The sequence below is a fragment of the Rhinocladiella mackenziei genome, assembly GCF_000835555.1.
Source record: "Rhinocladiella mackenziei CBS 650.93 unplaced genomic scaffold supercont1.1, whole genome shotgun sequence".
NCBI lineage: Eukaryota > Fungi > Ascomycota > Eurotiomycetes > Chaetothyriales > Herpotrichiellaceae > Rhinocladiella > Rhinocladiella mackenziei.
In genome coordinates this window covers 4,362,280-4,384,889 of record NW_013550604.1, presented here as the reverse complement: position 1 = coordinate 4,384,889, position 22,610 = coordinate 4,362,280, and the positions used below count along the sequence as shown (strand labels likewise).

The 22,610-nt window shown below is 49.6% G+C and overlaps 9 protein-coding genes across 9 annotated transcripts in view; 5 read left to right on the top strand and 4 right to left on the bottom strand.

Annotated features, from left to right (window-relative positions):
• Positions 1-456, top strand: part of Z518_01545 (uncharacterized protein) — a gene marked incomplete at both ends in the record, with an annotated part of 4,041 nt that extends 3,585 nt beyond the window's left edge. Inside the window, one exon of the mRNA XM_013422144.1 lies at positions 20-456. Within this exon, the coding sequence (XP_013277598.1) occupies positions 20-456 (437 nt within the window). The remainder of the gene's footprint in view (positions 1-19) is intronic.
• Positions 457-1,535: 1,079 nt separating this feature from the next.
• Positions 1,536-2,634, bottom strand: Z518_01544 (uncharacterized protein; the record flags this gene model as incomplete). Its single annotated transcript, XM_013422143.1, has 2 exons — positions 1,536-2,245; positions 2,439-2,634. The coding sequence occupies 2 exons, from the start codon at positions 2,632-2,634 to the stop codon at positions 1,536-1,538; spliced, it is 906 nt and encodes a 301-aa protein (XP_013277597.1).
• A 1,613-nt stretch (positions 2,635-4,247) lies between these two features.
• Z518_01543 (pyruvate dehydrogenase (acetyl-transferring) E1 component, alpha subunit) lies at positions 4,248-5,261 on the top strand (the record flags this gene model as incomplete). The annotated part of the gene is made up of 2 exons (XM_013422142.1): positions 4,248-4,698; positions 4,753-5,261. The coding sequence occupies 2 exons, from the start codon at positions 4,248-4,250 to the stop codon at positions 5,259-5,261; spliced, it is 960 nt and encodes a 319-aa protein (XP_013277596.1).
• Positions 5,262-8,414: 3,153 nt separating this feature from the next.
• Z518_01542 (uncharacterized protein) lies at positions 8,415-9,194 on the top strand (the record flags this gene model as incomplete). The annotated part of the gene is made up of 1 exon (XM_013422141.1): positions 8,415-9,194. The coding sequence occupies one exon, from the start codon at positions 8,415-8,417 to the stop codon at positions 9,192-9,194; it is 780 nt and encodes a 259-aa protein (XP_013277595.1).
• Positions 9,195-9,768: 574 nt separating this feature from the next.
• On the bottom strand, positions 9,769-11,157 carry Z518_01541 (uncharacterized protein; the record flags this gene model as incomplete). Its single annotated transcript, XM_013422140.1, has 2 exons — positions 9,769-10,766; positions 10,821-11,157. 2 exons carry the CDS (start codon positions 11,155-11,157, stop codon positions 9,769-9,771), a joined length of 1,335 nt encoding a protein of 444 aa, XP_013277594.1.
• A 325-nt stretch (positions 11,158-11,482) lies between these two features.
• Positions 11,483-12,801, bottom strand: Z518_01540 (uncharacterized protein; the record flags this gene model as incomplete). The annotated part of the gene is made up of 2 exons (XM_013422139.1): positions 11,483-12,538; positions 12,595-12,801. 2 exons carry the CDS (start codon positions 12,799-12,801, stop codon positions 11,483-11,485), a joined length of 1,263 nt encoding a protein of 420 aa, XP_013277593.1.
• A 798-nt stretch (positions 12,802-13,599) lies between these two features.
• Positions 13,600-15,256, top strand: Z518_01539 (uncharacterized protein; the record flags this gene model as incomplete). Its single annotated transcript, XM_013422138.1, has 3 exons — positions 13,600-13,827; positions 13,912-14,771; positions 14,860-15,256. 3 exons carry the CDS (start codon positions 13,600-13,602, stop codon positions 15,254-15,256), a joined length of 1,485 nt encoding a protein of 494 aa, XP_013277592.1.
• Positions 15,257-16,166: 910 nt separating this feature from the next.
• On the bottom strand, positions 16,167-17,401 carry Z518_01538 (uncharacterized protein; the record flags this gene model as incomplete). The annotated part of the gene is made up of 2 exons (XM_013422137.1): positions 16,167-17,169; positions 17,241-17,401. 2 exons carry the CDS (start codon positions 17,399-17,401, stop codon positions 16,167-16,169), a joined length of 1,164 nt encoding a protein of 387 aa, XP_013277591.1.
• Positions 17,402-19,564: 2,163 nt separating this feature from the next.
• On the top strand, positions 19,565-21,621 carry Z518_01537 (uncharacterized protein; the record flags this gene model as incomplete). Its single annotated transcript, XM_013422136.1, has 6 exons — positions 19,565-19,621; positions 19,677-20,003; positions 20,053-20,481; positions 20,530-20,724; positions 20,791-21,162; positions 21,208-21,621. The coding sequence occupies 6 exons, from the start codon at positions 19,565-19,567 to the stop codon at positions 21,619-21,621; spliced, it is 1,794 nt and encodes a 597-aa protein (XP_013277590.1).
• Between the last annotated feature and the right edge of the window lie 989 nt (positions 21,622-22,610).

The following is a 22,610-nucleotide window of genomic DNA, read 5'->3' as shown; positions in this document are numbered from 1 at the left end:
GGTGTGCTGAGCCATCAAGGCAAATATCCCGAGGCAGAGCAGATGCATCGGGAAGTATTGCAAGTGAGGAAGAGGGTGCTAGGCAAGGAGCATCCTGGTACACTGACGAGTATGAACAACCTCGCTGGTGTGCTGAGCCATCAAGGCAAATATCCCGAGGCAGAGCAGATGCATCGGGAAACATTGCAAGTGACGGAGAGGGTGCTAAGCAAGAAGCATCCTGATACACTGACGAGTATGAACAACCTCGCCTTTGTGCTGAGCCATCAAGGCAAGTATCCCGAGGCAGAGAGCCTTCAGGTCCAAGTCTTTAAAGCCTCTCTCGAGATCCTTAGGCCGCAACATCCCCATGTAACTATATACTGCCGGGGGCTTCTGTCTATTTGGGAATCCCAAGGCCGTGAAGATACTGAGATCGAAACTATGTTGAGAGATATTTTAGGAAACCATGACTAGGGCGCGAAAGAGCAAGTGCTTGCTATGTAAGTCTACATGGCCATTATTGGGGTGTGACGAGTGCTTGGCCATTAGTGAATTACGTTGCCCCTTTTCCTCTACTACGCAACAATGTATAATGTTTGCATTTTACAAGGTCTGTATTGAGTCGTATGGGGCAGGCAGTTGAAGCCAGGAAGAGATGTAACAAAATTACAGCCATCCACCATGTATCCACTTGATTGTGGAAATATGGATCCACCTCCTGGAATATTCACATCCGGCAAGCATGGCCCATTGAGGCTTATGAGCGGCATCCATCAGCGCTCCAGAAAAAAGCAGAAAGACAACAAGGAGCCCCTCTCACGGCTCTTGCCCCAGTCACGAAGCGTAAGGCCCCACCTAACAATCATATTGTAAAACTTGAGTCAAGAATCGATCTGATACGTGGCAGGCTGCCACACCTGTGTTCGCATCTTCAGCATGGCGAGAGCAGCTCATTCCCCCCGAGCACAAGCAAGGCTGATTTCAACGTCCATCATATTCATATTGATCATTCCTCTCTCCCATGCCTTGACGTCCAGAGGATTTGCATATAAGATTCGGACAATCACTGCTGCCAATCTATAGGGCCAAAACTCTCGCGAAATAGAGTAGCCTCGTGTATCGAGTCCACGACACGGGGAATGTCGTTGGGCAGGCACATGCAGACCTTCATGATCATAGAGTGCAAGGTCGAAATGGTATACTCCGACGTCAGATTTATGACATGTTAGACGACTATTTTACAGTAACAACTCGGTGAGCGCGCAACAACACCGGGTAGTACAAGACTGCAAGGCCGATCGAGTCTTATTTGGGTTTCTTTCCGGTCTTGGTATATTCATGACAGATCGCCTCTATTGACATGGCTCCAGAACTTTCGTTGTTTAGCATTGAAGAGTACTGGGCGATCCAACATCAAAGTTCTTCAGCCTTGTGTTCTCTATGGGCACCGTCTATCGAGTGTTTTCTAACTGGAACAGCGGCCAACACAAACGACGAAGTCAAAGTATCGTCTCTAATCTTGCAGTCGATGGGACATCGTGGGTCTCTACGCCTTACCAAGCGGTATGGCCACCATCAATAACCAATGAAGCGCCCGTCATGAAACTACTCGCATCACTGAGCAGGAATAGAGCCGCACCTCGGTATTCGGTCGGGAATGATAGCCTCCCCAACATATTCTCCTTCTCCCATGTTTCCTTCAACCCTGGTACTTCTTCAAAATTCTTCTCCACCATTGGCGTGATGATATGGCCCGGACACAAGGCATTTACTCTAATCCCTCCCTCAATCGATCCATCCTCACGCTTGATGGCCTTACCCCACTCCATTGCCAGATTTTTGGACAACTGGACCACCGCAGCCTTGCTAGAATTGTACACACTGGTGATGAGACCCTTGTTAGCGACGAAGCCGCTCATACTGGCCACAAGGACGATGCTCCCTTTGCACCGGAAGCGAATCATCTGGCGGGCACATGCAGCCGCAGCGCAAAAAACACCCTTGAAATTGATATCCATCATTTCCATGATTTCGTGGGGAGGATAGTCGAGAGCGTGACTGATATATTGGACTCCGGCCGCAGCAATCAGACCATCGAGGCGCGAGTGCTTGCCTGCAATAGAATCCACGATGCCTTCAAGGTGATTGGTGTTGCGAACATCCATGTGGCCGTAATGGAGCGAGCCTCGGAAAGAAGTAGCGAGACGTTCTGCGACCGCATTAAACTCTTCGTCGGGCTCATTGAGGCGGTCGAGACAGTAGACTAGAGGGGAAGGGCATGTGAGCATGAATTGGATGGTATGTATCATCCAAAAATCAAATCCAACTTGGTCAATTGCATGTAAAAGTCAAAGCCGACGGAAGGAAAACATTCGGTCGTATTGATACTTGGGAAGTAACAAGTTCGAGTAATGTCGATGAAAAAATACCACAAAATATCGTTGGACAGTACTCACCCTGACCTCCAGCCTCCACTAATGCCTCAGCTAATGAAAGGCCCAGACCTCGTCCTCCTCCCGTCACGATGAAAACCTTCCCTTGTAGATCGAATTCTCTGAAGCGCCTCGGATTCTGAGTCGGGTCAGGAAGTTTTGTGGGGATTTGGGCAGAGTCCTGGCCCTGGCTTCGTTGTTCGTCTGGATGGTGCGGCATATTTGTAGTGGCTAATTAATAGAGTCTATGGACTTGTTGTGTTTCGTAAGTCAGGGGGTTTCGAAACTTTCCTAGACGGCCCTGTCTAATAACTGATAACACTCAGGCTGTATTGGGAACGCACAATGACATCAATCCGGCAACGTTATCCGGATCATCATGGATACATGCACATACCTGCTGGCTGCTACCGATCGTGAGTGGTTCCAATTCCAAGTTATCGTACGCTGCCGGCCTCTTCCTCCTGAAAACATCCGTTGGCAGTAAATACACCAAGTCGCCGCCTTGTTGAGGTTGAGGACCACCAATTCGTCTTCTCTGGGTCCACGGACGGAGGTGATAGAAACCGGAAACTGTGGAACCCCTGCTATGCGCGTGGGTCAGTACCTTAGCACAGTTGTATCTGTGACGTAGTTGATGTTCCTCTCATAGCGGATATGACTCCCGGCCGGCGTCCGATATCCATAACTGCCGCACGAGGTATTCTTGAGCACGACGCATTTATGACCTCCTGTCCTGTGACCGGTGAAAGCATTACGTCGCTTGGTAGCTGACCAACTTACTGTAAATTGGTACCAGTTACATTGGGATTTGGTCTACATGGGTGTTGAGGCGGACACGACATATCCTATGCGACATCAAGAGGGGGACTTTAAAAGGCGATAGGCCGGAGGGAGCAATGACTAAGCTAGTGGTTGTGGGAGGTATAGCGACTGCTGATATGCACATGAGATCAGTTCGTAGAAGCAAAAATCAGGCATGCTGACTTCCTTTCTCGCCAGCCTATATCATCCTATGAAGACTTGCTTCCAAGCAGTGTCGAGTTATCATTGTTCATCTATGCACATATCACCAAGATCGACCAGCGGGATCACAAAAAATCGGCACACTCCGTGCAGACTATACCACCGCCGAGTCTCCGTCCTCGGTTTTCGAAAAGTTGTTTGTTACAAGGGCCTAAGCGCAAGGATCAGGGGAGAAAAAAGGGAAAGGTCTCTCGAGGTAGCTACATCTTTGGTGGAGAAAGGACCCACAATTTTTCTATCGGAAACAAAGTCCGAAGCCCCATCTACTTGTACGGGCTATATAACATCACAAGCAATGGAAGGTCAGACAAAGTAAGAGAGACCCTACTGAACAAAACCTACACCACACAGAAATGTTTACTCACTAGTGGAGAAATCTGCCTACCTCCTGGTAGCTGTACAAGTGTCTCAGGAACCATTTTGATTTGTCGTAAAGATGGCTTTGCGGTCCGGGTCTGTGAAGTATCGATCTCTTCGCAAGATGGGCCAACGAATACCTCCGAGTTGCCGATTGCTTGGGACACATGGACGCGCAAGTCCAGATAATGTTCCGGCAGTTAGTGCTAGTGCATATTGAAACTTGTCGGTATTAGTATGTACATGCTTACCGGGACTACAGGACAACGATACATCGTTTCGAGTCCCTATCGCCGAGTCCTGCTTCGAGACATATAATCTAGACCCTCCATCATCCTTTTTGGAGACAACAAAGCAACAATTGAAACAACTTCTTCGTGAGATGTCCACAATCAGGTATTTGCTACCCATGGCCTCGTTCCTCATTAATCTAACGCCGAGGGCATACAAATGGAAATGGCTGCGGACCGCTTGTACAAAGAGCGTAAAATCAGGGGTTTCTGTCACCTCTCACTTGGTCAAGAAGCTATCGCCGTGGGCATAGAGCATGCAATCACCAGGGATGACAAGTTCATAACGGCTTACCGATGCCATGGCAACACGTTGATGCGCAATGGCAGCGTAAAGTCTATCATTGGAGAACTTCTTGGCCGGCACCAGGGGGTTTCACATGGCAAGGGAGGATCTATGCACATGTTCGCCCGAAACTACTTTGGTGGCAATGGTATTGTAGGTGCGTCTGTCCCTGTCGGGGCCGGGGTTGCGTTTGCTCAACAGTATAACAATGAACGAGCAATCACCGTCAATAATTATGGCGACGGTGCGGCCAATCAGGGACAGGTTCATGAAGCGTTCAATATGGCAAAATTGTGGAACCTTCCCGTGATATTTGGCTGTGAGAGTAAGTTTGTTTTTAAATGCCAGCGACGTCGGCGTTATATTGCTAACTGCTCAGATAATAAATACGGTATGGGGACTTCGATAGAACGGGCTTCGGCCATGACTGAGTATTTCAAACGTGGTCACTACATCCCTGGTTTGAAAATAGACGGCATGGATGTTTTAGCCGTGATGGCGGCAATCAAACACGGCAAAGGATGTGTTCTGGCCGGGAATGGTCCTCTTGTGTACGAGTTCACCACGTATCGCTATGCAGGGCATTCCATGTCCGACCCAGGCACAACATATCGTGCTCGCGACGAAATTCAAGAGATGCGCAGAGCTAATGACCCCATTAACAGCCTCAGAGATAGGCTGATTGAATGGAATGTCGCCAACACAGAAGAGCTGAGAACGATAGAAAAGGAGACAAAGGCCCATGTGGATCGCGAGGTTTCACAGGCGGAGGAATTGCCAGAGCCAGATGCGACCGCACGCGTACTGTTCGAGGACATTTATGTACACGGCAGCGAGCCAACTTTCATGAGAGGGAGGACCCCGGACGAGACGTACTACTACTCGTAGTAGATACCAGATGGAATTCTCTCCAAAGGACCATGACATATCGTTCTCGATGGACGCTATCTAAGAAGGCTTTTTGACATGGGAGCAGCTCTTCGAAGCATTGGGAGTCCTCGTGTTGAACAGTAGCCAGTACCCCGTTACTGGAAAAGGGGTGGCCCTGACCACCACAGAACTGGAAGTTGTCACCGCCACAGATCATGTATGATTGCGTGGCACAGGTGATTGGGTCTTGAAGCGGTTGGGACATAGCGCTCGCACAGGAGCACTGTATTGAATACTCCATACCAGCAAGAAAATAACCATTCTACCTGCAGAAGGCGATGCAAGAGTCGACTATCACACCTGTGTTGTTCGTGTAGCTTATACCAGCAAGTTGACAGGGCTGCCCGGTTTCAAATGCACATGCCATATGTTGCCATATACCAATTTTTTCCCTTCCGGAATTGCGACAGAACGATTTTGTAGACTTGATAGAGTACGTAATTGGGAGAAGGCCGTAGAGGGCAGGTGTTCTGTGCAGCGCATAAGGGACCTTGGGGGGGGGGGGGGGGGATTTGGATTGAAACCAGGAAGAACCTTGAACATACCCTTAACTGTCTCGTTGACGATAGGTGCTTGTTCAGGACAGTTGCAGTTGAAGAACGGGTTGACCGAGGGGGCCAGAGATGGGCAAAGACCAATTTGACCACCAATTGTTGCCCCAGCTCCCATACATTCGTGAATGGCATCATTGGGACATCAGGACCCCCATCCGTTCAAGAAGTTGCTGAGAAAACCGTATCCAGTAGTGAAGACACACATACCACTATCAGATTAACCGATACCGTTGACTGAATAGATGATATCGAATGGATGCGGGAGGATTCGGGATGAGTTGGAGGGCAGATTCCATTGCCATTGCCAGACAAGTAAACAACGTGGCTTTGGTCGGTCTTATCCGGGCTGAGGCCAGCCCAAACAACTTTGGAAGTGGATCTGAGCACGAAGTCTAGAACTGCCCTTTGTGGCATTGAAGCCTAGAATCTCTGGCATGGGACCATTGTTATCCAAGCAAGCATGCATAACTGACACGATTGGAAATGGGTTCAGCAGCATATGATTTGTTCCCGGTTTAAGATGTTTGGATCATTAAGCGCGGGCTGCACTATCTCCTGAGAGAATACAGAAACCAGGTAGGAAAGTGATCATATTGTGAATATCGATACCATAATCCAAGTAATAAACCACAGTACCATCGTGAATGATTTCTTCAGAGGAGCCATTGCGATGTCTATAGTATAGATCAGGTGTCCACTAGGCACTCTTGTCCTTTCGAACTCTGCAAAAAGTACAATAATGTGCTTGGGGACTGGTAAATGTCGAAATCGTGTTGATGTCTAAGAAAGTTGTTCGGAAGAACTTCTGGAATTTTCTTGGTCCCCACTATTTGATCCAGCGATGGTATGATAATTGATCCAGAAGTCCCACTGGGAGAAACAAGGGGATCAATTCCACCCGCTTGAATGGTAGAGCAGGCCACATCCAAGAGGGCACCGACGTTGCCGAAAAGCAAGCATAGCACGATGGCCAGAAAAGCGCCTTGGAAAATCCTCATCTTGGTGAGACGTAGAGAGGACTTGGAATGAAACAGGGCCAATCTTGAAAACACTGAAGGAAAGGCAAAAGGTCACGGACTTCGAAGGCACGAGATTTGTTCCCGCAATTCATGATCAAAGAGAATACTTAGCTGCTTTGGGATGTATGATTGCCGCAATAGGCAAGGAAATTCTAGTGGATTGGTATGATGCATCGTGACGGCGCCGTATGAGAAGGCAGATGGGGTTTGCAAGCACAGAGTCGAGTGTGAAGAAGAACCACGAGAACGGGAGAGCAGCTTTGCGAGCAGCCTGGGTACGTGTCCGGAAAAGAGGGGACAAAAGGGTGAGAAGAATGCCTTTGGCTCAAGTAAGCGGGGTCTGGACTTGATAAGAGAGTCTGAGAGAACTAGTCCAAGTTGCCGGACGTTCGCCAGAGACCGATTTTGCCAGGAGTTTCCTCATGAGTCGCAGTTTGAATACAAACAGCGCTGAAACTGGGCTTGGTGGTGAGAACGAGGGAGAAGGAGAAGCAGGAACAGAAACCACTGGAACCTGCAAGACAAGAAAACGACTCAAGCGAGATGAAGTCGAACTCGGCTTGCCGCCTGGTTGCGGGTCATGTGATGCCTGGATGCGCGTTTGCCAATATATGGCTTTACCGTTTTTGGTCTAGACGCGATGCGTCGACACGCGTCGACGCGTCAAGCTCAACAAAGATCGAGAGACGAAGGCAGCTAAACAGGGGCCTTGGGGCCAGCAGATTGTCAGAATGAGTTGACGCAAGCTGCTAGCATCCCGTCCCCGGAGTGCTTCTTGCATTCTTGATATTTGATAAACAAATTCTCCGACGCCAATCGAAGCAGCAACAAGGTTTCCTGCATGACCGTTAAAGGCCGCTTTTTCATGGATCCGTATCAGGAACCCCCTGGATCGAGAGAATGGCGGCCCATCGGGAGGCCAGCAAACGGCGCCAGTCACTCTCGTTTGGAGATTCAGGCCAGTCAGTTGATCTGGAGGGAAGGGCGTGCAGACGAGATGACGATATGAATGGCTGTTTCTCCATCTGGCAAACCGGGGTGGGGGAGGAAGGTAATCTGGCAATCTGGATTGCTCGGGTCAGATGACGGGAAGAGAGAAGAGGGAAAATAGAATCACTACCAGATGATCGCAGGAGGGGGGAGAAGTGCTCACCACTCTACCCCTGCCCCTGGTCGGTGTCCGGGCGCGGCAGATCATCCTCCCAGTCTGCTGTCGCCTTCTCCCACGCCCACGTTAAACTCTCTTTCCTAGTTCTTCTACTACTGCTTCTTTCCTGCATCTGTACCTGCACCTGCATCTCCCTCCGCAACCAGCTTCAGACCATATCTGCATCTTCCTCTGCGTCTTCACTCTCCGTCTCACACCGCCTACTTACCAGCGTTCCCACTCCTTCTCGAGCTTCACTATATATCTGCGACCATCTGCGCCCACTTATTTCATCCTCTTCGTCCCGTTGGGCGCCGCTACGACTTCCGGCGCATCCTATCTTCACCCGCAATCCAGCCCTTCAACACACGTCACTTTGGGCGCATTGGCCATGCTACTCCCATCAGCTTTCTCGTGCGATGGCGGACAGCAGCAACCCGAGACCAGGCCTCAGAGGCCAAAGCTACCATCATTTGCCGCGTATCCACCATTGCCTTCTACACCAGCGCGCTCCAGTCCCTTATCTTCGAGCTGTCGCGCTCTACAAGCCATCCTAGGCGCCCCGGCCACAATACAACAGCCAACCTCCAACCCACCGCGCGAGTTGGGAAATCCATTCGCATTGTCAGAAAAGCCAACTATAATACGACAAGCACCGCCGAAACCACACAGAAGCGCAAACAAGCGACGGCGCAGTGAATTTGAAGAGGACCTTCTCCCATCAGAATCATCCGATATTCCTATGGAAGACTGTCAATCAACCCCTCGACCGGTGCGCACACCCAAGAGACGACGGAGAATCCCTTTAGCAATGCCAATGGGACTGTCTGCCGACGACTTCCGCGCCCTCGAGACGACTACCGAGGAGGAAGAGCTGGAGATACCAACCATTAGCCCTCACAATACACATTCAGACCAAGATTCCGCGTACGGGTCATCTCCATCAATAGAAGATCCCGAATGGACCATTGATGATGACCGATTGCTGGTAGAGACCGTGCTTGAGAAATTGAAGTTGTCCAAGCACGATTGGAATGACTGTGCTCGGAAGTTAGGGAAAGATAAAGACAGCCTGGGAAGAAGATGGAGTTTATTAGTAGGAGAGGGCAACGTTGGTCTTAGGAGAGGAGGGAGAATCTCAAGGACAGACTTGGACATTTCAAGTTGGTGATCACCAACATGCCATTTCGCATGCAGGGACCAATACCAACCTATTCTTAGTTATGAATATACTTTTCCAGTTCCAGCGAACTGGTAAACCATTAGATATCCCATGGGAAATTCCATGTCAGTCTTCAAACTGCATCAAGTTTCGCTCCCTTCTCTTCCATCAGAACTATGTGAACATTTTCCACATCGTGCGCACGTCCTGCTTGACGCAGCGCGCTCAGTTTCCCGCTCCAAATCCGGACATGGTGTTCAGCAACACAACGCTGGGCCATCGACGTGGTCGGCGGCTGGACTTGTCGCGTGGTGTCACACCTGGGGTGCCTCGATTTGCCAAATTCTACCGGAACATACATTTTGGTGTTCCGTCAACGGCCGTTTCAAGTATTTGTCCAATGATGCTTGAGCTTTGTGATGACCTGGATCGCGCACAGATACCCATGCTTTGTTTCATGGGAAAGATTTGTCAACCAATCAAAATTGCGACGGGCCTTGTCTCGAAGGGGGGTCCCAGCGATGATGGACAACCAGGTTCGAAAAGCCAGGGTGGACGAATGGGTGCGTGCCGGGGGTTATCTTCAAAATCGTATCTCGTAGCTTCCAGCTTTGGTCATATAGCGAACCCATTTAACGCTACTGTAGTTGTTCTTCTCAAAAACCTTCAGATACCGCACCAACAGTCCAGAGCTGGTGAACATGAGCAAAGAGAAATTCATGCTCAGTGGAGGTCGCGACCAGGCTTTTTGATTCGTCATGCTGGTCAGATGTGCTTCGGTACTGAGCACAAATTCACTGCCGCCAACAAATCTGGCAATCTTCCATACGATGCAGTTGTTTTCGGGCTCGTATTTGGCTTTTCCTTGTGTGGTCCTCTCCGTGATATTGGCGGTGTTTAACGGAGTCGGTATTCTAATGACCACATTGGTCGCGAACAGCTTGCTGCCGTAGTTGGCCTTGACAGCAATGCTATATTCGACCTTGGTGGTGCCCACTTCCCGGACAATGGCGTGAACTTTGAAGGGCAGGTTGACATTTTCAACCGCTCGGTACCGCATCAATTCGAATTCTCCGTCAGGGGGCACAAAAGATATCGTCCTGTCGGTCTCGAACTTGCCCAACTGCACGCACTGATGAAATTGACAATCTTCCAATGTGACCGAACCGGCCGCTGCTCGTGTAGCTTTTCGTTTGCCATCTTGATTCCCCACAGGCCCGTCCATACCTTGACCAACTTGGCCCACAACCAATTGATCGTTAAGACCAAATTTGCACTCCGGCGTTCCACTGAGATATGCTCTCATGATAATTTGGCCCGTGACATCTGCTCGAAGAACAGTACCGGTGGCGCTCATGAGCAGGTTCACATCTTCAATCACGTCCACAAACGCTTCGTTCTTGCGGTATTTGATGTCTCCTCTCCGCCATGATTGGGCACCTGTCGCTTGCATGGTAATTTTGGACGTGTCACTCGGCGGGGCAGAAACAGATCTTATGGCGGAGGAGATATTGTCCGGGGTGATGTACATCTTGAGAACGTCGACGTCGGTGTTCTGAGGGTAGCCGAAGTCAAGGATTTCTGCATCCCAGTCAGCCAGGGGTCTCGTCATCTAGTCTCTCGCGCGTCTCCTACCATCGAGTAGCTCATACACAAGGACGAAGTTGTTCTTAACTGCCTCTTCATCGAATTTCCCAAAATATTGTCTTCCTAGCCCTATCAACCGGTAGACAAATTCGAACACGACGGCGGCATTGGCATTGCTCTTGGTGACAGCTACAATGTAGATATTTTCGTGTTTGACATGGCTGAAAGTGGTGGAGCCCAGGGTGAGAATGGGTGATCTGACTTGCGCATTGGAGATGACTTGGATTCGAAATATGTCTGCAAGTCGAGGTCGACAGTCTGGACGAAAGGCACGAAAGATGAGATTTTCACCCTTCTGGTTAAAGAGGAGAATACCACTCAACATTTTTGTCTTCACTCCTCTTCACGGCCTTACCGGCCGATTCCAAGGCAAGAATAAATCAGAGTTTGGAAGACGATCGGGATGCAGGGAGGCCGGAGTTACAAGTAGCTTTTCTCCGACTCTTTCCCTGCGTTTTCTACCGCTTTCCCCTGGGGAATGATTTTGGAATGCTTCCAGTACACTGTCATTACAATCTATATCAGACGTCTCTCTAGAGGACATGGCCATGATCTAATGGACCGAATCGAGTAGATCCCCTCGCCCTGTGCACTGGCAAATGTTCGGAAAACGGTAACCAAAGTCATGCATGGAAGAAAATATGCAGTATTCAAAAAACATATGGAGGTGGGGCGTAAATTGCTTCCTCTGCGACATATCCCACAAGAGGATCAAAATTCCGTCGGCTAATGATGGGATGTGGTTGAGCAGCACGAAGTGTAAGCGGGAGACGAAGGCTTGCATTATATGAACCTTTGAGAATTTCATGTCCATTGAATTCGAACCTCATGGATAGATCGAGTATGTAGCTGACCGCCAAGAGGTCCGTGTGGACGGACGGACTGGATATGGATCCGGGAAGGATGAGGTTCAGCTCCATTGAGGTTGTGCATGGGGAGCTCTCCGAGTCCAAGCGGTAAAGTGGCGGCAAGGTAAGGGAGAGTTTCTGGGCCGACACAGTAGTGTTGTTGACGACAGATTCGGCTGCGGAGGATCCCGTGGTAAATGTCCTCCTTGTATACCACATAGCCTTCACGGAACATTTCAATGAGTCCCCCGGCGGCAGAGCTTGTACCGGTCGACGAGACTGTGAGGGGCGTTTGATGTGGACTGAGACCGGGATGGACAAATGTCGAGATCCTCGTGACAATCTTGACGAGTCGGAAAGCAGGTAGCCGAGCTTTTTGGGAATGGTGACGGACAATTCTGGTTGAGGATGTGACCAAATGAGTCTGCCCAATGATCGCAGCGGAGGCTTTACCACCTGTTCGATCTCGTTCGACTGATTCGGAATGGAGACTTCCACATCCAACGGCATCAGTAGTGCCGAAACGTCGACAGGGCAGGTCAGAGCCCCAACCAAATGGTTCGATTCCGATCGCCAAAACTCAACCTCGAGCCAATAAGCCACCTTGCATGACCCTTCCACAAGGTGTCTGTCCCTCAGTGCGGAAACTCGGGTGACATAGGTGTTCCCGGTGACGGACATGGTGGGTACGAAGCTATCGAGCACATCGCCCGAGGAAGACTTGCGTTCAGATCGTTTGGTGTTTGTAGCAGGGACGGAACAGATGAAGTCAAGATGTTGTTCGTCAGACCGTTGTCGAGATGCGGAATGGACAGGTTGGAAATCTAGATTTGTTTTGGTTTGGGTCGAGGACGGAAACTGAACCAATGGGTCAGTCTCCGACTCATTCACTGATCCTAGGGGAATTCTCGAACCTTTTCAACGGCGACCTGTGAACCAATTTGAGTTCGAACAGCTCCCTGTAGACGAATTCGAATAATGTCGAAAGAACCGTCCTGGTCGAAGATGGTAATCCGACTATGCAGCCTTAACCGGGATTGAGAAGTCGCTTTGTCGTCCGGGCCCAAACTCACGTCCTCCGTCGCCGAGATTCCCCAAACTTGTAATGTCGGAGTCAACATTTTGAGAGATGAAAGATCAATGGAAGTGATGCGCAGATGTATAATAATTCAAAAATGGAAAGTGGCAGTGTCAAAAAATACTTGACGGGAACGCCAAACAGGTTGGTTTCATGTGAAAGCGGAAATGCAGCCGGAAAAAAAGGGGCTCAGTGAGCTATTTTGAATTTTGAAACTCACCACTGACTGGGTCACAGAGCCAACAGGGCGTTATATAAAAGGGTCATTGATACCCAGCGCCAATCCAAATCAAGATGACACGACATTGTTGTTGGCAATAATTCGGATACATGTCCCAAGGCGTTTCTTGACGTGGAAAGGAAGATGGCGATGAAGGTCCAATTCCCCAAAATAAATCACGCTGCCTCATGTGTAAACGTATGGAATATGCCACATCAAGCATTCGATAGCGAGAGAGCGAGAGACGCTTATTGCAGTTGTTCCCTCCGAGTTTCGTGCTGCCGTATGTCGCTGGAGATTACCGCATATGGAATCGCCCTCCGGCTTTTGAACAACACGGCTTTCGTCTATTACCAAGCAGTCTGCGATGCTGTGATTGACAAGGCTGCACACGTACGCCAGCCTTGCAAACGACATCGTACAAACATCATGATGATATCACTCGTGAGACATTTACATCTTCTAAGCAATAGCGATGGAGACGGTGCCGGCGGCGATGTTGAAGAGCCACCACATATATCAACGGACTCAAGGCACCATCATCCCGCACGAGAACCACCAAAGAACCTTGAAACACAATAAAACGGGCTCTGACCACATAGCCCAAACTCGCCGCACATAATGGCTGCTAAAAAGGGACCCATATACACGACCTCCAACGGCCGCCCGATCACCTTTGCCACCGCCTCACAACGCCTGGGCAACAACGGTCCTCTTCTTCTCCAGGACTTTCACCTCCTCGACCTTCTCGCACACTTCGATAGAGAACGTATTCCCGAACGGGTGGTCCACGCTAAGGGTGCCGGAGCATTTGGAGAATTTGTGGTGACCCATGATGTTTCCGACATTGTATGAACCCACCATTCTCCTTTTTCTCTCCTCCCACTCCAAATTGATGAACAAGAGAACTAACACTGGTCTTTGTTCTTCTAGACATCCGCCGACTTCCTCAATGGCATCGGCAAGACGACTAAAGTCGCTGCCCGCTTTTCCACAGTCGGGGGAGAAAAAGGCTCCGCCGACGCCGCCCGAGACCCACGAGGCTTCGCCGTCAAATTCTACACGGAACAAGGAAACTATGACTTCGTGGGAAACCATACACCTGTCTTCTTCATCCGCGATGGCGCCAAGTTCCCCACGTTCATCCATACTCAAAAGCGCAATCCACAAACCAACCTCAAAGACGCCACCATGTTCTGGGACTTCCTATCAAGTAACCAAGAGTCCGCCCACCAGGTAATGCAATTATTCAGCGACCGAGGTACGCCGTACTCGTACCGACATATCAACGGATACTCCGGACACACGTTCAAATTCACCAAGGAGGATGGCACGTTCAAATACATCAAGCTGCACTTCAAGACCGACCAGGCATCCCGCGATATGAGCGTCGAGGACGCCACTACACGAGACCCGGACTTCGCGACCCAAGACCTCTTCGAGGCGATCCAACGGGGCGAATACCCTAGTTGGACCTTGTACGTGCAGGTGTTGGACCCAAAGGACACCGAGACTTTCCGCCGGAACATCTTCGATGTGACGAAGGTATGGCCGCACAAAGACGTCCCATTGAGACCCGTCGGCAAGATGACCCTCCGGCGTAATCCGGAGAACTACTTTGCGGAGGTCGAGCAACTGGCCTTCTCGCCCGCGCATTTGGTTCCGGGCATTGAACCCAGTGCCGACCCCATGCTTCAGGCGAGGCTGTTTTCGTACTCTGACACGCAACGTCATCGACTCGGTGTCAATTATCAGCAGATCCCCGTCAATGCACCGTTGCATGCTTATGCGCCGTAAGGATGCACGCGCACACACCAATCCTTCCCTTACTCTCTTCCCAATTCGGCCCCCCCATATGCTGTACTAACGGATGTCTATTAGCTTCCAACGCGACGGCTTCATGGCCGTTGGCGCCGCCAACAACTACGGCTCTGCCCCTTCACATCCCTCCTCGCTGCGACCAAACACTTACCTTCCCGTCGACACTGCCGAAAGAGCCTCACATGAGACTTGGGTCGGCCGCGCCGTCCACGCGCTCCAACCCGTGACAGACGAGGACTTTGTCCAAGCGAATGGACTCTGGGAAGTTCTCGGCCGCACGAAAGATCAACAGGAGCATTTCGTGCATAATGTCTCCGTGCACTTGTTCGCGGCTGTCAAGGAAGTCCGCGAGCGGACGTACGGCATGTTTGAGCGTGTGAACCCCAAATTGGGTGCTTGGGTGAGAAAGGAGACGGAAAATGTTAGGAAGGACAAGGGGCTTGATCTGGAGGAATAGACGGGAGGAAACGAGACCGTCTTCGTTTTCGCTCTATATATTGAATTGGATCTCTTTGACTCTTGTCAAATCTGGTGTCGATGTCTATGTCAATGCCACCGATGGGTACGGGTAAGTTGTCAAAGGGTAACCAGGTATTGGGAGATGTGGAACGGTATGTATAACTCCAATGTAAAGTTGCAGGTTTCTCCTTTACCTTATTAAGAATTGTTAGCTTCAAGCAGTTAGAAAATACCCAATCTCGACTCCTTTTCTTACCAGAACAAAGAGCAATGGCCGGTATACCCACGAACCTGACACCACGAACCTCGCAACTGAGGAAGTTACATACGAACGCTTTGTTGTACCAGCCGACACTCTTGGTGTTTTTCACTTTGATCGAAACGCGGTGGAGGAAGTAACCGAGGGTTACCGAGTCGGGAGGGTTCATTGCTGCCAATTTCGGGTACGGGTCGGTGACATTGACATCGGTCTGTCGAGGCAAATTATGACTACAGACTCATGCCCGCATGATCAGGGTGAGTGTTAGGAGCAAGCCTGGTGCAAGATTGTTCCGAAATGTATCTTGGTGATATTGTTGGTGATAGTGGTTTTGGCGACCCGTTCAGACTTGTGGTTCAAGTTGAAAGAAAAGAAGGAATGGCCATGCCTTGTGCCACACCCGGAGATTGAGCCTTTTATTTCCATCATTTTTCGGAGCACCCTGTACTTTCGAGTCTAGATCGATCTGCCATGGCTATGGAGGGAATAGGGCGTTTAGAGCAGGCCGAGAAGGAGGGTTCTTTCGGCTATGGGTACCGGTATTTCGTTCATTGCCATGCTCAATTGAACCGGTAACATCAACTTACCCATGGCTCTACTGGTCCTCCAATATTTCGTGGTTTATGCAGATGCATCTCACACTCGTGTTCTAACACCACGAAGGGGCCACTCGATTCAAATACTTGATGAACTTCCAAAGACCAACGGCCATTTCAGTGTTGCCGGCCGGATCTGTGACTCTCTCTGGAAAGGCAATACCAGCGCCATATAAATGCGGGATATTGCGGCCTTTATCATCTTTTAGCAACCCCGTCACAGGATCGTGGGTGATTCCTTTAAGTTCGTTGCCGTCCAGGGTGAGACGTGGGAGAGGGTCTCTTGTAAAGCCGATGGCTTGGACGATACGTGTGCATGTGGAAAGTTGAGGTCGCATCGATTCGTTTGCAGCATCTGGGCATTGGATCTTGGTGACATATCTTCCCACAGGCGAATGTGATAGTTTATCCTCTTCCAAATGTTCGCGCGCAAAATCTGCAGAGGCACCTTTCAGACCAGTGTTATCTCGAAGGATCCAGCCATCCATCTCGACCGCGTAGGACAATGCACCACGAGCAAACCATTTGATTCGGAGGCAGGGATGGGTCCCTGTTGCTAATTCGTAGAGGTTCATGATGGCAACGATAGCACTATGTGACGTGCCTATTACTCCAACGACCACATCTTTGTCGGTGGCAGGAAGGCTGCTTCGGAGTTTCCGTCGGTCCAGAACAACATCGAGGTCGAGGCAGATGGATGATGTAGGCAAAGATATCGTCGTAGGCGAAGAACCTGTACACACGACCAGACTCCGGGAGCGTATTCTCTGTTTGAACGGCGTGTCGGCGGAACCAAGATGTAGTGACCAGAGTGAAGAGGTGTTCTTGAAGTCAGCTTGAGCCACCCTTCCGGACCATGCATCGATATTGGGGAACCGTAGCAGGCCCCTTGTCAGCATCTCCAGCATATCTGCAGCATATGCAAGACGGCAGCCACGGTTCTGGTTGAGCTCTTCAAGCACGCTAATTGCATTCGGCTTCGGCGTTGAGGATACGACCTGACGGAACGGCTCGAATGCACGGGCATACTCCAGGAACCAGGAAGTTTTGGTGTTACTGTGTACCAGATATTTGGCTCAGACTGAGGACCGCGAGAATGAAAAGAATATTCCGTGGAACCTACTGACCTTGACACATCTCGATATCTCTTCGAGATCCTTCCTCCAATGAAGTCAGGATCTATCCAAGCTATCGGCATAGCCTTATGAAAGTGAAGTAAGGCGCCAACAGCCGCGATGCCTGCACCTCCACCGCCTACGACTACCGCGCCATAGGTCTTTGTGAGCATCGTGGAATAAGATATGCGTGTAGGCAGAATGTAGTATGTGTCTTCGGATAGAAACGTGGAGTCGAGAGGATTGAGGAGTCGGGAGTCCCGCAGCAATTCTGGTAGTTCTTGTTTCCCTGTCACTCTGGCGGCATGTATCGACAAGGCTCCGGGACGTATTTTGCTCTGGTATCGGGACAAGCAACTCACTCCCTATTCCAGTGTTTTGACGTGGTGCTTCGTCAGGCGGCCTGCTTCGGAGCGTTCAAAGGCATAGATCTCGCGAGGTTCTGTCTATCAAAACCGAAAACTTACATCGATTCAGGGCTTGGAGAAACGTCGAGTGAATTATGAAGGTGTAGGTAGAGAGCCTAGCAGGTAACTAGGTACCAAGTACTTGACAAAGAACCGCGAGGCGGCCGCCGAATTAGGAGGGTTGTGCCGCCGCTTTTGAAGCCGTTCTTCCTTCAATGCCAAGCCGCCACCTTTGTCCCGAACGTCCACCTTTTGATATCCCATGGATGCCAGATATGGCCCTCTTCATAGTTAACAACGGAATCCTCGATTCTTTGACCGGACGATACTCTCCACTATACTGGCTCCAATAATGGCGCCTGTGGTACATATATGGAGGATTCATCCCGATCCTCATCATACCGCCACGGAGGACGAGGGACTCCTTCGACCTCCATGAAATCACGTCTCAATTGCCATCTCTTCCCACGCATTCGGCTGGCTCTCCTCAAGCTTGCGTCGAAACCGGCCACTGCGAGCCCGTCATTGTTCCGTTCCATGAGATGCTTTGACTTCGACGACTGCCACACCCTCCCATTTGATCCTACCATCCTCCGTGCAGATAACTACCTCACATCACTTGAACCTACCGAGCTCCTTGTTGTATGCATCCACGTTCTGCGACGAACGCCACGCAATCTTGTCTAGACTGATGCAGCCTTTATGTTCGAACCATATCCGGATCATGAAACCCCATTGCCATGGAGCATCGGCCATCCTTGAACTTGGAGGGTGTGAGCTCCTTCAAGTTAATCATCGGCTCGAAGCATAGGGTGGTGACAATAATGTATTCGTTATAAGACGTGCCATTGTCCACACAAATACGATAATCATCTGTGATGTAGGGGGCCATTCAGGCTTTGGTGGTGGATGTAAAAACAATATTCGGCCCGACATTGCACTCGACCGGGGCGTCTCTTGCGGTTTTCCTGAAGGAAGGTGGCTATGCGATCATTGTCCTCAAGTTCACGCAAGAGTACTTGGCTGAGCCTCTCGGCCGGTCGAGGGTTATGATGCCGCTTCTCTTCTGCTGCGCGTCTCTTCCTGTTTACTTCAATCTCGTCCAGGACTTTTTGAACGCCACGCGGCGGTCTCCATCGGGCACGATGCTTCGTGTGGAGGGTAGGCTCGGCTGCGGTTAAAAGGCGGGAGTCCAGTGGCTGCTCTGGGTTTGTGAGAGTCCACTGCATTACGAGTTGATATCCGCGAAGAAATTGAATGGTCTGTGATGGGCAACAAATAGTGGTACGAGTATCCAGGCCGAAACCTGGCCACGCAAATACATGAAGCGGTGCATCTGTCGAGCAATGAAATTGCCCTGTCGATATCCCTACCTTTTTGAGGTAGAAATATGCCGATATGGAGGGGATCCTGGGACCCTGATGTGACGATCTGTGGTATTTGGTACCACCAAGAGCGAGGAAATCTACAGCCGGCTCCTCCAGGCTTGCAACTTGAACACTTCACTATTCTCAACCATTCCATCTTCATCACACCCCTCTCTCTGTCCACCACATTCGTCTCTCGCAGCCGCTCTCGTTAATCCACTCATTCGCTATGCTAACGGTCGGTAACCTGCATAGGCTGACATGGAGGTTCTCTGCCATTCCAACGAGCTCCACCCTTCGTTTTACTCCCTTCCTGCCGCACGGCCATGTTCGAATTCCTCTCGTGACATGTCGCACGAGTTTCGCCACTACTCCAACAAGCTCGAAGCTCGTGGTGTCCGGTGAACTGAAAGAATTCCCGCTGGGAAAGACGGACTTCTGTGAAGTTCGCCAGGAGGGGGTATACTTTGACAAGACGGAGTACATCCCTGAGCTCGAAAAGGGGGCAACGGTTAAGCTCATTTGTCGTCCTAGGCGATTTGGAAAGTCGCTCACCGTTACGATGCTGCGGTATTTCCATGGATTTCAGTTCCGCGAAAGCTATGACTGGCTTTTCAAGGTGAGTGGAATCCTTAGTGCTAGAATTGTGTGTACTTAAATTTTATGCCAAACAGGATCTCGACGTGGATAAAGCTGTCAAAGCTGGTATCACTCAACCTGGACGGTATCTTATTTTGGAATTTGACTTCTCTGGCCCTACCTATTCTCACAAACATGAAGAATGTGCAGAGTTCCTTGCTTGGGAAATAAACCTAGGGCTGTCGAATTTCAAGTACGATTACGCCGAATATCTAGGCGACTCGTTTGCGTCAGCAACCTCCACTTTTAGCGAGAAAGATCCAGCTGGAAATCTCAGACATCTCATTAATGCTGTTGATCTAGCGCTTCAAGACATTCATGACAGAGGTGAGAAGGATCATCCCCTCTGGGATGTACGAGGAGTATGTGTTTACGAGACTACCACGCATTAATACATTCTAACACCTAAAGATCTATTTACTAGCAGACGAATACGATGCTTGCGCCAACGATTATATAGACCCACATGAACCATTGTCTTGGTCCGATGTTGAGCCCGTTCGTACTCTGAAGGCATTTTGGACCAACGTCAAAGTGGGCGAGAAGTCGTTTTATGGTATCAGAAATGTGTACATCACTGGAGTCACACCTCTCCTTCTAAGCGGCCTCACGAGTGGTGCCAACCACCAAGAAAACATCTCTTTCAACGCAGAGATTTCAGCCCTTTGTGGATTAACTCGATCCGACGTGCTAGAAGCACTGAGACTCATCGACAAGAATGAAGAAGAGGTGCAAAAGCACATTAGGACATTAGAAAAGTATGCTAATGGCTATCACTTCTGCCAACGACGGAGTGTGGAGCTGGTGTTTAACACCCAGACTGCTCTTTTATATCTTCAGGTAAGGAGGGGTATCATCTAACTTCAGAACTAATTGTTGGATATCTAGGCTTTTAAAGATGGAAAAGAACCCGAAATCATGGATCCTGTGAACTCAGAGGTTCCTGAGCCTTATTTATGGATCTGTGCAAGGGCCCCTGCTGCCGTGAATGATATGCAGTGTGCACTTCAAAGGGACGAACATGGCTCTTACCAAAAGATTCCATATAAGGAAGTGCTCGATGGCTTTACACCGCACCAACTGGTAAGTCATCTTGTTATCTGAGAAATTTAGATTCTAAGTATAAATCTCACATTCTTGTCTACTCAGAATACCCAAGCGACCGGAGAAGGCGACATATCTGTATGGCGATCCTTAATGGTCTACATGGGTGGCTTGACTTTTGATTCGAATGATCCATCCAGCTTCTTCAAGATACCTAATCTTATCGCTGCTAAGAGATTTAGATCTGCGATCCTTAAGCGGCTTAGCTTATACGATACCATTGGTGATGCTGTGCATACTCTTGCCCGAACCGGGAACCCAATGAGCGCTCTTGCTGGGTATTGTCAACTGATGCGACATCATGATAAAATCGAAGACGCATTTTTGAAGACAGAGGAACACCATCGAGGAATTTTCCAGACCATGATTCTGAAAAACCGTTCCATTGACGCTATGGGTGAATACCAAGTAAAGAAGGTAAGACCACTGTTAGCATAGCAAACATAAAGCTGACCTATGTAGGTAACCACTAGCGCTGGGTTTGTCGACCTACTTATTACAAACAACCAAAACCTCTACACTCTTATCGAGTTCAAAAACATCCAAATCCCCTGTCTAAAACTTGATGGGGAACAAAATATCGATAAAGCGGAACAGCTTGAGGCCATGAATCTAACCAAGATCCTTGGACTAAAATTCAAGGACGATAAATACCGGACAGGTACCATCCGCAACTGGATTGATGGAAGAGGGTCGAAACCTGGAAGTGTCTGCAAGCAACTTCAGTCTTATATTGCGGGGCCTACCGTGCAAAAGGAGATTGTCGACAAAAACTTCCGTGCCTTTGTAGTGGTGATTGTTGGATCACGGCAGATACTTGTTCGTGAGATGGATAGGAATGGCAACTGGGTGGGCAATTTTCAGCTTGCAAAATGAATCCAGCAGTCGGGAAAAGCTTCGACCATTATCTTCATGATAGGACGTGCAAGCAATGACGCGGACATGCGCTTCTGGCCAGCTCCTGATCTACCTGTCCGAACCACTTCCTCGTTAGCAAACGGCGGGTTTCCCTGCTATCGGCATCGAGTTATAATATTGGGCGAGTGGTAGTTTTCCCGTGGGACGCTGAGACTGAGGGCATTTGACCGTCTAGGACTAGCATGAACCATATACATAGCAACGGACCAAGCATATTTGCTTTCTAGCTACGCGGTTTGGTTCCTTAGCGTCTTCTCGCTGCAACTCGGGGAGGTACCATCTAGAGTAGCAGATCAGCAACAGGGTTCGGTTTGAAAGCTGGTGAAAGAGGAAGGGGAGGGGATCTCATCCAGTATGAAGATGGTGTGTTGATCCTTGATCATCTTCGCGACTCTGCCGCGGACCTGGTCCTGTTCTTTGTATACCTCCTTATAGCCATTGGCTTCAGTCCGGGTAAGAGCAGGCTTGCAAATAGATAAAATCATATCCAGATAAATCCAAATCAAATCAAATCATGATGCCTAGACTTATCTGGATAATTTGGATAGTTCGGATATTTGGATAAAAAATTCCGTCCAATCAGCGCTCGCCAGCATTAGGCAATATTTGTCTTCTGGATCTGTGAAATAGATCATGGCTTGCGTGATCCTCCATCTGCTATACTGGCGATATAGGAGTCAGGGTGGAAGTACCAAAAAAGAAAGGTCCCCTCCTATAGTCCATCTCTGACGAACTCATAGATGGGGCGCCACAACCAGCGAAAGTTTTCAGCCAACAAGTTCAACTAAAGGAGAGTTTGAATCAGCGACCTCTCCAGGTATCACTCAGTTCGACATCAACAATCACTGGCTGGAGCATTACATTTACCCATCTAGGGCACCTAGACTCAATGGAGCTAGGCCGGACAACCCTCTTGCCTTACCTATGATCGAACACTAGTAAGGTCC